This window comes from Rissa tridactyla, chromosome 4 (assembly GCF_028500815.1).
Source record: "Rissa tridactyla isolate bRisTri1 chromosome 4, bRisTri1.patW.cur.20221130, whole genome shotgun sequence".
NCBI lineage: Eukaryota > Metazoa > Chordata > Aves > Charadriiformes > Laridae > Rissa > Rissa tridactyla.
Genome location: NC_071469.1, coordinates 27363084 through 27375999, shown reverse-complemented (window position 1 = coordinate 27375999; position 12916 = coordinate 27363084). Strand labels below are relative to the sequence as shown.

Sequence of the window (12916 nt, the reverse complement as noted above, 5' to 3'; positions counted from 1 at the left end):
ATATAACATAAACCAGCGATTCCTGTTGACTTTGAGTTGGGCCTTAAGTTTATCTTTTCTGGGTTAGCTGTGTTGCGATACAGAGGCTCCTTGGCACACTACCACTGTTTAAAGACTATAGAAGCCATAAATACCACAGTGCAATTTGTGGAGCCTTCAGAAATGTACAGCACAAGGGTCACGAGCTAAGAAATAACAAGCGCTTCACCATTATCTGGTCTTCCAGCTGTCACTAGACTGTGCCTGAAAGCATATGAGACCTGCAGCCTACTCGGGGCTTTTTCTCTTCATACGTTGTGGAAAGAACCTGTATCCCTTTTTTCCTCTCCATGCTTTCTGGTAATTCTCGTGTGCCTTGTGGTCATAGCCATCACAAATGACAGAGTGTCCGAACAGGCAGGACAGCATGGAAAGGCTGTGCTTGGTAAAAACCTTTTCATGTGGCCTGACATGGGCTACTGTGTTGTAGCTCCGAGGAACACACAGTCAAGCTCTTTGGCGATCAGAGCCTAATCTGTGCGCTAAAGCCTTTCATGAGATTGGCAAACCTGTCATCCCCATGGCCACTGGTAAACTATTTAGGGATTAGTGGTCTGGAGAATACAATTCTAGAGAGTATGTTGACCTTGGGAGTTGTGCTTATGAAATATGGGGTGGACAAGCATGAATTTGGATTGGCCAGTGATCCCCAGAGAGATTTTTAGTGTGTGGGTGATCTGCAAACTTGAATGTCCATCCAGAGCAGTCACAGGAGGAAATAAAAAAACCAAACCCTAACAACATATGAAACAGACAGAGGTAGCAGTCTCCCAAGAACAGGAAGGATACAAAGATGGATCAGGTCCAGAATCCCATATGTGACAAGGGTCAGCAGCAGGTGACTGGAAGAAAAAGGGAGATGACGTAGTTGCACGCAGGGGTGGGTTGATAGCACCTTGTAAAAAACCAGTGGTACAAGTAAGAGTAATATCTCTCTGAATTTTCTCTGCTCCAGTTTGATGAGTCTGCAGTGGTTGCCTTAAATTACCATTTAGATTTCTAATCTACTCTTTGCCTTCTCCTTTGTACTGAGTAGACCAGTGAGATTTCATCTAAGTGGTTGAGAAAGTGTAAATGAGCCCTATTAATATGTCTTGTATTGAGTGAACAATCAACCCCCCGTGCCCCCCTTCCCAAAGACGTCAAATGTGTATTCAGTGCTTCGCACATCTACGGCTGTGGGAAAAAGACTCAGTCATAATGATCGTGTTTGACTCCTGCCCTCAGACACTGGCTATTTGATGGGAATTACCTGCAGGTACATAGAGCATGTGTCCGACTTGATTGTAACATGTTCCTTTCCGATGGATCAGGAGTGACTAGGCAGGGGAATTATCATCGAGGAGAGGGTTGTTAAGCGTGTGGCTCTGACTTCTAGAACTGCAGTCAATATCAGCCCTCTGTGCTTAGGCTGGTTGAACACTGACACAAGCATATGCACTCCTTGGTGGTGGTTAAATGTATTCAGAATAGAATCACAGAACCACATAATTTGGATGGGACCTCCAGCGGCCGCATAGTCTAACCGCTAGCTCAGAGCAGGTCCAGTTAGAGCAGGCAGCTCAGGACTGTGCATAATAAAGTTTTTATTATTTCAAAGGATAGAGATTTCACAGGTTTCTCTCTGGGCCTTTCCTAGCATTTGATCATCCTCAAGATGAAACATCTTTTTTTGTATAGAATAAGAATTTCTTGTATTCCAGCTGCGTCTGTTCCCTGTCGTCCTTCTCCTGCAGACCTCGAGAAGAACTTGGCCCTCTATGCTCTCTCGTTGTCATTGCAGAGAGCAGTAAGGTTTCCCTTCAGTTGTTTCTCCTTGAGGCAGAACACCCAGCTCTAAGCCTCTCCGTACATATCCCCTACTCCAGCACCCTGAGTGTTGTGGTAGCTCTTTGCTGGACTCACTCCAGAATGCTGAAGCCATTATTTTATCGGGGAGCTCAATACTGGACGGAGTACTCTTGATGTGATCTCACCAAGTGTCCCTTAGGGGAAGAATCACTTCCCTCAGCCTGCTGGCTCCATTCTTGCTAATACAGCCCAGGAGGTGGCTGGCCTTTGTTGAAAGGGCAGGCACCGCTGACTTGTGCTCAACTTGTCCGCTGGGACCCTCAGATCTTCTTCCATAAAGCTGCTTTTGAGCTAGTTAGCTCCCAACTTGTACTGTTGCATGGAGTACCTTCTCTTGGTGTTTGCTCACAGGGGTGTACAGACACGTGGTTCGCATACATAAGTACAAACCCACATTACTGCTGCCTTCAAAGTGCCCAGATTTTTTAATGAGTTCATTTTGTGATACCCTTGATCAAGGCTGCAAAAGTCTCTGCTTAAAGCAGACCTATCACTTGAGGATGATGTATGTTCATGTTGCAACACTGTGCTGTTTTGTCACCACTTTTTCACGCTGTGAGGGCACAGATTTTACCATGTAGTTATTTTTCAAGAACGGCTATGACAAGTATTTTCCTCTCAGTCTTATACTAATAAATTCTGGCTAATCTGTATTAGGATTACTAAATGAGACAAAATGAAGCAGAAAAATGCTATTAATGTCAATGGCAATAGCACCAGCACTTGTCTTATGCAGTGGATTGGAAGCAGTGATAGCTTGACTGCTTGTACCATCTAGTTATTCATGCTCAGGCTTGCTTTCGCAGCTGGGAATCAGAAAGGTGCTGTAATACGGAGTGGGGGGATCTGTGTAGACTCCATTGTAACTACCCGTTTAACCCCAGATGGCACTGGTAGGAATGGGCTACAGACAGCCCCCCGGCAAGCTTTACCATTACTGTCCTGTATTTCTTCCACTGGGCAAAACCAGGTGCCCAGCTGGCTTGATTCACGTGAGCGCAATAGGGCAGCAGAGCAGTCTCTGAGTGACTGTGCAAGCCCAGGTACCGGGAAACAGACTTTCAGCTCACATGAAGGATTTCTGTGGTATTCAAATGCCGCCTTCTGTTGCTGAGAAATCAGTTCAGTAGTTTTCCTAACTCTGTACATAAGAGATTTTTTTTCTTAATGAGGAAATACCTTACGTCACATACTAGGAATTATTCCCCCATGTTCATTTTTGCTGTATGAAAAAGATATGCTTTTCTAGTACAGATTTTCTGGATAAGTCTATCAAATAGCCAAAATTGAGATGTGTTTACATCATTACTTATGGCTCTGGACAAAATGTTTTATGGGGACTCCCCTCATGCTCTCAGAAAAGGAAACTAAAGGATACTTCATGTGGCTCTCTTATCTGCTCAGTCTCTTGTTCAGTTGAAAGAAAGAGACAGCTCTGTCAGGATTATAATTCTGATGCCTGTCTTAGATTGCCTGGCAGATGGGTTGAGATAAGTTCAGACGACATTAGCGATGAACCTAAATACTAATCTTCAGGAAACGTTGGTTTCTTTTAGAACAACACGTACGTGATGGTCGTGTTGTGAATAGTAGCATTTTCTATTCTTCTCACAAAAAGTATGTGAAATGTCTTATAGCAGTGTCTTTAAATGTACTTCTCCTAGACTCCACTGCACACTTTTGAATGGTCCCTATGGTGACAGTGCTGCAGTGAAACTGAAAACACAGGGCTGAAATTTTTTGGTACCGAGGACCCTGCTGTTAATTCTCTTGATAGCCATGTTATAAGAGGAGCTGTACAGTCATTAGCATGCCATGAGATATAGCTGTATAGAGTGTTAACAGTGCCATGGGATCGCTTAGAAATTTCATGACAACCATAAATCTCTTCTTGGCTGACTGCTGAATAGTTCTTTTGTTTCCCTTTTTTTCCAGCGCGAGATGAGAACATGGCCACTTTCCGTGGTTCCGAATACCTTTGCTATGACCTGTCGCAAAACCCCATCCAAAGCAGCAGTGATGAGATCACTCTCTCTTTCAAGACGTGGCAACGCAACGGGCTCATTCTGCACACTGGCAAGTCAGCTGATTATGTCAACCTGGCCCTGAAAGATGGTGCGGTCTCATTGGTCATTAACCTGGGGTCTGGGGCCTTCGAGGCCATTGTGGAGCCGGTCAATGGCAAGTTCAATGACAACGCGTGGCACGACGTTAAGGTGACACGCAACCTGCGGCAGGTAATGGTGAAGGGGAGAAAATGCTGGGGAAAAATTTTGTTCTGTTTTATTGGGACCAGCAGATGGGAGAGAGTAATGGAGAAATGGGGATGCTCGGTGGAATCGCTAGAGTTTCTCCGCCTTTTCTGGATCTTGGTATCTAAAGGACAATGAAAAAACATTAGTTTGTGGGAATTTATCCCTGTTGCGATATCTTCATTTCTACTTTATTAATTTTCTGGTTTTTTCCAGTTTGATTTTAATAATAAAAACTTGTGACATGGCTTTACTTTCATCTCCCTTTTCCTTTTCTCTTTTTCTGTTCTCCCTTTTTTATTTTATTATTTCTTTAATTATGATTCAATCTTATCAGTAATATTCTTGTTGCATTTAATTACTGTGGGAACAGAGTCTTTTTCCAACAGCCAATGCTCTCCACCTCTCTTCTTTTTCTTTCAGTTTTGTTAATTGGTTTAACCATTGCCATGATGTCATAATTCTAATTCTGGAAGTCTTTTGTTTTTCCTTTCCTTTTTCTTTTCTTTTGTGTGTGCATGTGAGTGCAGGTGTGCAGGCTGGTGGGTACGTGTGTAATCATTTTAACTTTATAGCTTGGGAATTAATTGGCCGGAGTCTTTCTGAGTCTTCTTGATTCTCTGTTCTTCTTCTTTTTGATTTTTCCTCTTTCTTTCTATAATGAGACTCTACTTTATTTCTTGTGTCTCTGCCTATGAGTTTTCTGTTGGCTGTGAGGACTGGAAAAGTGGAAGGATCAAAAAAGCCAAGCAAACCCAGATCCAATCCAGCACCCTACAATTCCACTTTGGAAAAGTTTTTCTGTTTTTACCACTGTAACTTTGCACACCTGCATGCTGCTTTTCTAAGTAGACAACTCTATCAGGTGACATATTGGGTAGTAGGCTAGTCTTAAAATCTTGAATCCTTCCTCATGAAATATAATTTCAGACATAAATAGATGAGATAAAATTAAATAACCTTGCTCTGAAAGCTGGTGAATATATCAAGTCACTAAGGCCCATCCACTGCATGATGAATGAGGTTTATACTGTGAATAGGAGCTCTTTGGTGTCTTGCTGATTGGTAGAGGCAGCAGAAATAGCTTCTAAACTAAGATTTTAAAATCAATTTGTGAAAACAATATTTGTTTATTTCCTCATTAATGTGAATATTAACACAGCTCTTGGTAGTTTTATTTAGGTTTATATAACATCATTGGCTGAGAAAACAGCTTTTGTGGTAACGTTTTTATGGTAGCTAACATAAAATGTATCTGTGATTATAGGATAATCAGTGCCAGGGATCAGAAACAGTCTCTGCTAGTAGATGTCAGTAGATAATTTAGCTGTTATGGGGATTTCACATCTTTCTTTTAAATATTTGGGTTTGGAGCTGAAGATACGTATTTGTCTTTCCTATATGAATCCCTGTATTTCTACATCCTCAGGATGTCTGGGTCTTTGATGACACAGATGACAAATCTGTCATCAGACTTTCATGAGACTACAGGGTCTTGCTTATGGCAACATGAGTCCATTTCCATATCCAGTAGTTGATATGCAGATGCAAATTTCATTTCTTAGGCAGTGGATGGGTCTTAATGATCCTATTTTGTTCAAACGTTCCCATCAGTCCAGTAGAGGGAGATACACTAACTGGCTGAGGTTTGTCAGTCTGAAAGGGTCAGAATATAAGGCTTTATTTGATGTGGTTTTTTATTTTCAGGTCTCAGAACGGCTAGTCTCTGAATATCTCAGTATAGCTTACTGGTCAGTTTAGTTAATCATACTCATTATTTTTGTCGGAAATCGGTTTTCAATGGGAAAATGTGCCTTGAAGCAAAATGCATCCTTGCTTCATGCCAGGATTGGTTTGGATGTTGAAGAAACAGAAAGATAGGAAGGGTCGCAGACAAAACTATGTATGGGAAGCTCTCACTTTCTTTTCCTAATCTTTAAGCTAGTGATTTTTTTAATTTATTTTCTGGGTCCACGGTTAAATGGAAATGTGTTTATGCCTCTTTGTCCTTGATTAGACCAGGACATTTCTTTGGTGATTATTAGAAAGCGGGTGAGTCCCTTGCCAGTTAAGCAGCACCGCAATTTTTTAATCCTCCTGCTCTATTCACTACGCATGTTTTCATGTGATCCTGAATTCTTAAAGAGTTCAACCTGACTGGGCAAGAGAGAAGATGTTTTAATGAGACGGCTGGTCTTAAAATCAAATTAAAAATAAGTAGCAGTGGTGATTTGGGGTCCAATTCTATAGGTAGGCACGACAGAATACGGTTCAACCAACAAATGGCAATAAGGCTGGAATTTTTTTTGAGTCATCTTTTCCCTGGATACTTCCATTTTAACTTCTGATCAAGTTCTGTCTCAAAACTAAGACACTGACCCAGAACCTAAAACTGCCCAGAAATTGGAATTGATGAGGCCTTGAGGAGAAGCAATCCTGCTAGTCCTGAAAGTTGTTATCCAAAAATTATTGGTAAGTTTAACCAGAGTTTTCAATAAAGAGAAACCTTGAATGACACAGGCTTCCTGCTAGGTCCCATGCATTCTTAGTTTTAATTGGTAGTACTAGGGATGAAGAAATCTTACAACCCTTCAATCTTCAGGATAAATAGTTTGGAAAAGATTGAAAACTTGAATGGCTGATAACTATTTAATACCTGCTACAGACATTTTTCAGAATACAACCAAGAATGGTCTCTATATACCTTGACCTTATAAATGCTTCATTTAACACACACAGAGAGGAAAAAAAAAAGAAAAAAAAAAAAAAGAAAAAAAAAAGAAGATAAAGACACCATTCTAAATAGAGCACGGGATGAGGGAGTTTAGTTTTTCTCCATTCTGACAACAGCTTCCAGCAGCTTATGTCTCCTGGTTTTGTGTGTGTGTAGATGAGAGAGAGTTTCTCTATCTGTAAAATACTTAACCATTTTTCAGACAGCTATGAACCTGTGAAGTCCTTTGATATCTTCATATGGAAGACATAATAAAAGACAAAGATTATTTATCATTTATAAAATTATACATGTTGTCCTTTATTGCATCCAGTATAATTTTGTATATTCTAAATAATTTTGTATGTAAGATATTATCTACTCTGCATCTTTCCTGACATAAATTCACCTGTAAAGTTGCAGCATAATATAGGTCACTTGGAAGTCTTGTTTGCAGCTGTGCTTACGTTTCCTCAAAAAAACCCACCCCCAAACCAGAAAACACAACAAAAAAACATTGCCCCTGAATATTGAAGTTTATTAAGAAAATCAAAAGCCTCCTTGTAACTACTTGAAAACATTTCACTGAACATAAATATGTTGCTCTTTAAACTGAACTTAAAAATATTATTTAGAAATTCCAAGAATATGATCCAAAGCTAGAACAATTCCAGGTAAATGGGCTCCCAGCAGCTTCAGGTTGCCATCTAGTCTTTTCCTCTGCTCTTTTTGGGTTTGGGAGAAGGGGGAGGAGGATTTGCATAATTTTTTAGTTGTTCCTGGAATTAGAGCAGAACTTTAAATAGCTGGACTTTTGCCCAGTACTTTTTGGAATTGTTAAATGTTTTGTAGCTAAGCTAGGAAATTACTAAGTGGTGCAGCTTTTTTTTTTTTTTTTTTTAAAGATCAAATGACTATCGCAGGAGTTAATCTCCTTAGAGACAAACCAAGTGAACCCACAGATTCCCTTGAGTAGTGATTGTTAATGTCAAAGCAAATCTCCTTGTTTGTTTATCTTATTATTTCAGTTAAAACTAAGCCCTCTTTCCGCCTTGTGAGAAACCTTTACTAGAAATAGGATCATGGCTGTATTTTACCAGGGTTTTCAGAGCATGTCTGGGGCAGTGTGGCATGGTGGGAGGAGGTGGAGAAGCAGAAGAGACTGAAGGTCAGACTTCCTGTGTCTGTCTTCAGGTCTGCTGCTGATGCTCCATCTCGTTTTTAGTATTTGTAGCTCTTCGCCCTATCCCGTGCTCCAACTCCCTTGTTTTTAAAAATGTATTTACTAACAGAACATATCACTGAGAGTGAAACTTCCTTGATGAAGAATTCAGGAGTTTGCGCTCATTGTGCACAAGTACAGAGTATTACTATTTCATTCCCATAGATAAATAAAATATACTTGGGACATTATGTTCAATGCCACAGAGTTTTCACAAACTTATTTCCTTAATCAATGCACAACTCTGAAAGTTGCAAGCAGATAGTTTTCGCGTGAGGCAGCATAGATCTTGCTTCCGTAATTTAGGATAGCTCTTACCAACTTCAGTCATGCTGGAACAAGGACTTGGAGCCTCCACGGCCTGCACTTTCCTATTAACACTGAAGCTAGTCACCATGCAAACCCTGCATTAAAGATCTTGAGTTGCCTAGCTGCTAAAAATCAAACAAGAAACAACGTGTAGGTTTGAACAGTTGGCATCTGCATGCCATGGGAGAGATTAACATCTGCGAAGTTCTGCTAAGCCCATCTGAGTGAACCGACTGGTGAATTCTCCTCGCTCCTTCATAATATACATGCAGTATAGTAGGAGAGACACTAAATCTTGTCAATCTTCTGTCTTCAACCTTGACACAAGCGACACAATTCTTCCTACACAATTCCTCGACAGATTTCTTCCTACAGTAGTAGAGGTTCAACTCCTGTGCTCTCGGATGACAGAAGTGAGCTACAGGCGAACAGCCAAGCACAGGCATTTTTGTGTGCTTCTCCTGAAAGTCACAAACTCACCTGCTGTAAAGAAACCTGCAGATTGGGAAACTTGGAAAGAAGACTCAGAGTCTTGGACTCATCTTCATCTGTATCCTCCAGCCAAAGGAAATATTGGCCTGCTTGTGATACTCTGCAACACTTGAGGGTAGTGAGGCTTGGAAGAGGAGCAGGAATGTAGGTGGGTGGTGGTGGGTAGAAGGAGGGAGTCATGGTTGGGTTTGCGCTGAAGGGGCAAACTGTGTGCTGTGTGTGTACATCTCTGAGGGTAAGCTTCTTGTTTGAGGGAAGCACCTTGATGGGCATTTCAAGAGTAAGTATTGCACTGTTTTAACTTTGCTTCAGTCCTGGATAATGTATATGAGGGTTGAAGTTAATGACTAATAGCAGGGTGGGAAGACTAGGCAGCACCCTTCTTCTTTACAGTCTAGATGGCATGGTTCCCCATAGAGTCCTGGTCATATTGTCCTCTTTCTCACTTTGTGTGTCTCAGGTGCCCCACGCCTTTTTTTGAAAGACTAACACTAGACCATTCATGCAATGTGTCATTTTTACTAACCAACTAATGTACTAACACCCTAACGACTCATCTTTGCTTTTAGTTATTTTAATTAACAATCGTTCTGTTCACGATTTTTTAATTTCCTTTCTTCCCCCTTTTCCGCAAAGCACTCAGGCATTGGACACGCTATGGTAAACAAACTACATTGTCTGGTAGATATCATTCTTATTGTCTCTTTTTTTGGGTTTGCCGTGTGTTACCTGCCTTTTCCTCCCCCTACCCCCTCTTTTTCCCCCCTCCTTTATACTTACTTCTTCCTTTAATTTTTTTTAATTTCACTGAAAACACTTTTTTCCTCTCTTTTTTTTTCCCTTCTTTTCTTCTTTTTTAATGGAAAAATGAGCAACAAAAGCAACTAACACAACTCTTCCGGAAATGGGGTTTGGACATTTCTTTCATTAGTTTCTTCACCTCCCTCTTTAGTTCTTCTTTTCCATTCTGGTGATAAATTGTTAGTTTTTTGTCCCTTGCTTTTGAGTTTATCTTTCTCTCTTTTCTTTGGTTTTCATTTTGCCTTTTCCCCCCCCCCCCCTTTTAGTTTTTGTTTTTTACTCGGAAGGTTTCTAGATCAGAACCATTGCAGGGCCTCTAGTCCATGGTGGTGAAGGCTCTCTTTTTCTCTCATCCTTTTGTTGTGGCAACGGCTATTACAGGCAAACTGGCCGGAGTTGTCCTCTTTCTCCTGATTTTCCCCCGCTTCCCTCCCTCCTCTTTCTCTCCTTCTCCTCCTCCCTCTTGCCTCTCTCTCTCACTTTCTCTCTCTCTCTCTCTCTCTCTCTGACCTCTACCTGCCGTGGCCACAGGAGCTCAGCCGGTTGTTTGTTTCAGTACACACTCTGCATGGCATGTCCACGTCTGGTGACTCGCCCGTCTCCTCCTGGCCTCGATCTATTTTCCTCCATCTTCCCCTTAAGCCACTAACAACATCTAAGCAAAACACATCAAATTCACTCGCTCCTCTCCCTCCCTCTCCTTCTGTCTCCCCCTTCACCCTCCATGTGTTTGGGGTTAGAGGTTTTGGGGACATTTCTGTTTGGTTTTCCGTTTTCTGATTATTATGGAGTTTGTTTGGTATTTTTATTTTTGATTGCATGCAAGTGTGAAATAAGTTTTCCTTCTCCCTCTCCCTCTTTTGTATCTTTTGTTCCTGTTATCTTCCTGGGCTCCAGATATACTGGCATGACATGTCAAAGTGCAGTGTGTGCATGCTTTGTGTTTTCTTTCTTTCCCATCTCTGCTTCTCTCACACTTGTTGGTGTGTGATTGATTTATTTTGATTTATTTTATTTTGATTGATTTCCTATTTATATTTTGGTTATGAGTTAGTTTGTAATTTTTTTTATTTTTTTTTTTTGTGGTGGGTGGCGGGTGTGTGTCTCTCTAGGTACATGGCATGCACATCCATAACATATTGAAAGTGAGATCCCTCTCCTCCCTCCCTGAATGCATGATCGTCAGCGTGCTGTGAGCAAAAGAAACATGAAAAATAAAAAATACCAACCTCGTCTTCATTAGTGTTTGTTTTTTTTTACTAACAACCATAACTAACTGTAATCATTGAAATAAATACTAATTAATCATAAAATCAGCTAACATGAGAAATATCTTTCAAGGACAGTTCCATTTTCTGGCCTGAGTTAGATGGAAAGCATCTCGATGGGTAGACTGCCGGGTCGGCCTGACAGTGCTGATACACCAGAAAGGGGAGAAGCAGATGCTGGAGCATTTCCATTTTGGGTGAAGCAGACCAGAAAATGGAGCTTGGCTGAACTAAAAAAAATACATATCAAATCTCAACAAAATCCTTAATAAAACTGACATAAAAATATAGGGGAGGTAACTTATGTTCTGTTCAGGATTGTAAGGTCATTGCTGGGATTTTCTTTGTCCGTTGTGTCCTTTGAACAGGTGACAATCTCTGTGGATGGCATCCTTACCACCACGGGCTACACACAAGAGGACTACACCATGCTGGGCTCAGATGACTTCTTTTATGTGGGAGGGAGCCCCAGTACTGCTGATTTACCTGGCTCTCCAGTAAGCAACAACTTCATGGGCTGCCTCAAAGAGGTAACTATTTCAAATTAATCCTTGTTTCTGCGCTTTTGGTATCTCATATTCATTGCTCTTTCCTGCCTGTCATTACACACTCAATGTCTTTCCCTGATGCTGAGTTTTGCGCTGATACTGCAGCGGCTCTGTAAGGATAAACTTGCCATTCAGCTGGACAGAAGGCATCAACTCGTGAGTTTATGGTCATAATCAGACTTATAGTGCCTGGATTACAGAAAAAATACCCATGGTAGTGGGAGAGGTGTCTTCCATAGGCTGTTGACGATTCAGAGGGAAGCATTACAATCTTCTAGGCACTGAGGCAATAGCCATTTAAAAAAAAAGACAAATAGCCTTTGATTACTGAGCATTTTTGAGTGAAAAAAATCATAATTGGAAGTGTATTTAGGATATATTTTTAAGGTCCTATATTCCACCTGGGAATATAGTTAGTTTTCCAGGAGGATACAGAGGTTGTATAAACTGGAAAAATGAAAGTCGAAGGTAACATAAAATATATGTGTAAGTTAGGTAAGGAGAATGCAGCATGAGGGGGCATACTGGAGAAGTGGCAAAAATGTGGCGTGTGGGCTTGGAAGTGTACTGTGTTGGTAAGCCCGTGCACCAGGGCTGCTGCATTGGTCAGGAACAGATAGCTGCCTTCCCAAACCATGTTGTCTTGTGCTTGCTGGCTGCCCTTGTCACGGTGTTAATCCACAATTTTGAGAAAATCCACACATGGGTAATAGAGATTGGACTGCCTGGCTAGCAGCAGGAACCAGAGTAGTGTTCTATGGAGGTGGGGGCGGGGGGGGAGGGAGGGAGAGAAAAGATGAAGTCTCAGCCCAAATCTGGAACTTGGTTCAGTTGTTCGTGTGTTATGCCCTGTAGTCGGCTTACCTATCTCTTCTAATAGAATTTGTGATGATCACTGTGATTAATGGTAATACAGATACTGACACCCTCAAAATGTGTGACAGAAAGCTTACTGACAAACAAGCTTAAGTTTTCTGTCAGCTTCCTAGCTAGCCTGGAATAAGAGGTTCTTGCAAGAGTTTTCTCCCTAATGTTGTGATCCTGTACTAATACTGTTTTTCACAGGGTGTGGCTGGGTGGGTCTAATTTTATTTGCAGCCTGGAGGGATGTCATAAATATCGTCTTTGTACGATAATAATCTCAGAGGGAAGGCAGAGCTGAGTTTTCATACAGGAGTCATGGAAACAGCGATGCTGAGCTAGATGTGTGACTGTAACTGCCTGACAAGCTACCATCCTACTGATGCTCGACTCGTGGTGTCAGGGGTTATATGTTATGTGCCAGTCCTTTGATGTGAGCAATGGCTGTCAAAGTCTGGAGCTGCTCTCCTGCCTGACCTCTGGATTAGTTAAGGGAGTGCACATATGCTGGAAAACAGCCATGTGAGCATCTTACATAGGAAATGAAACTGCCCTGCTGA

At 41.4% G+C, this 12916-nt stretch overlaps 1 protein-coding gene across 1 annotated transcript in view; it reads left to right on the top strand.

Moving 5' to 3' along the window:
- Nucleotides 1-12916, top strand: part of LOC128908215 (neurexin-3) — a 431350-nt gene that overhangs the window by 216773 nt on the left and 201661 nt on the right. The window contains exons 2-3 of the mRNA XM_054197919.1: nt 3826-4127; nt 11316-11477. Of these exons, the coding sequence (XP_054053894.1) occupies nt 3826-4127; nt 11316-11477 (464 nt within the window). The remainder of the gene's footprint in view (nt 1-3825; nt 4128-11315; nt 11478-12916) is intronic.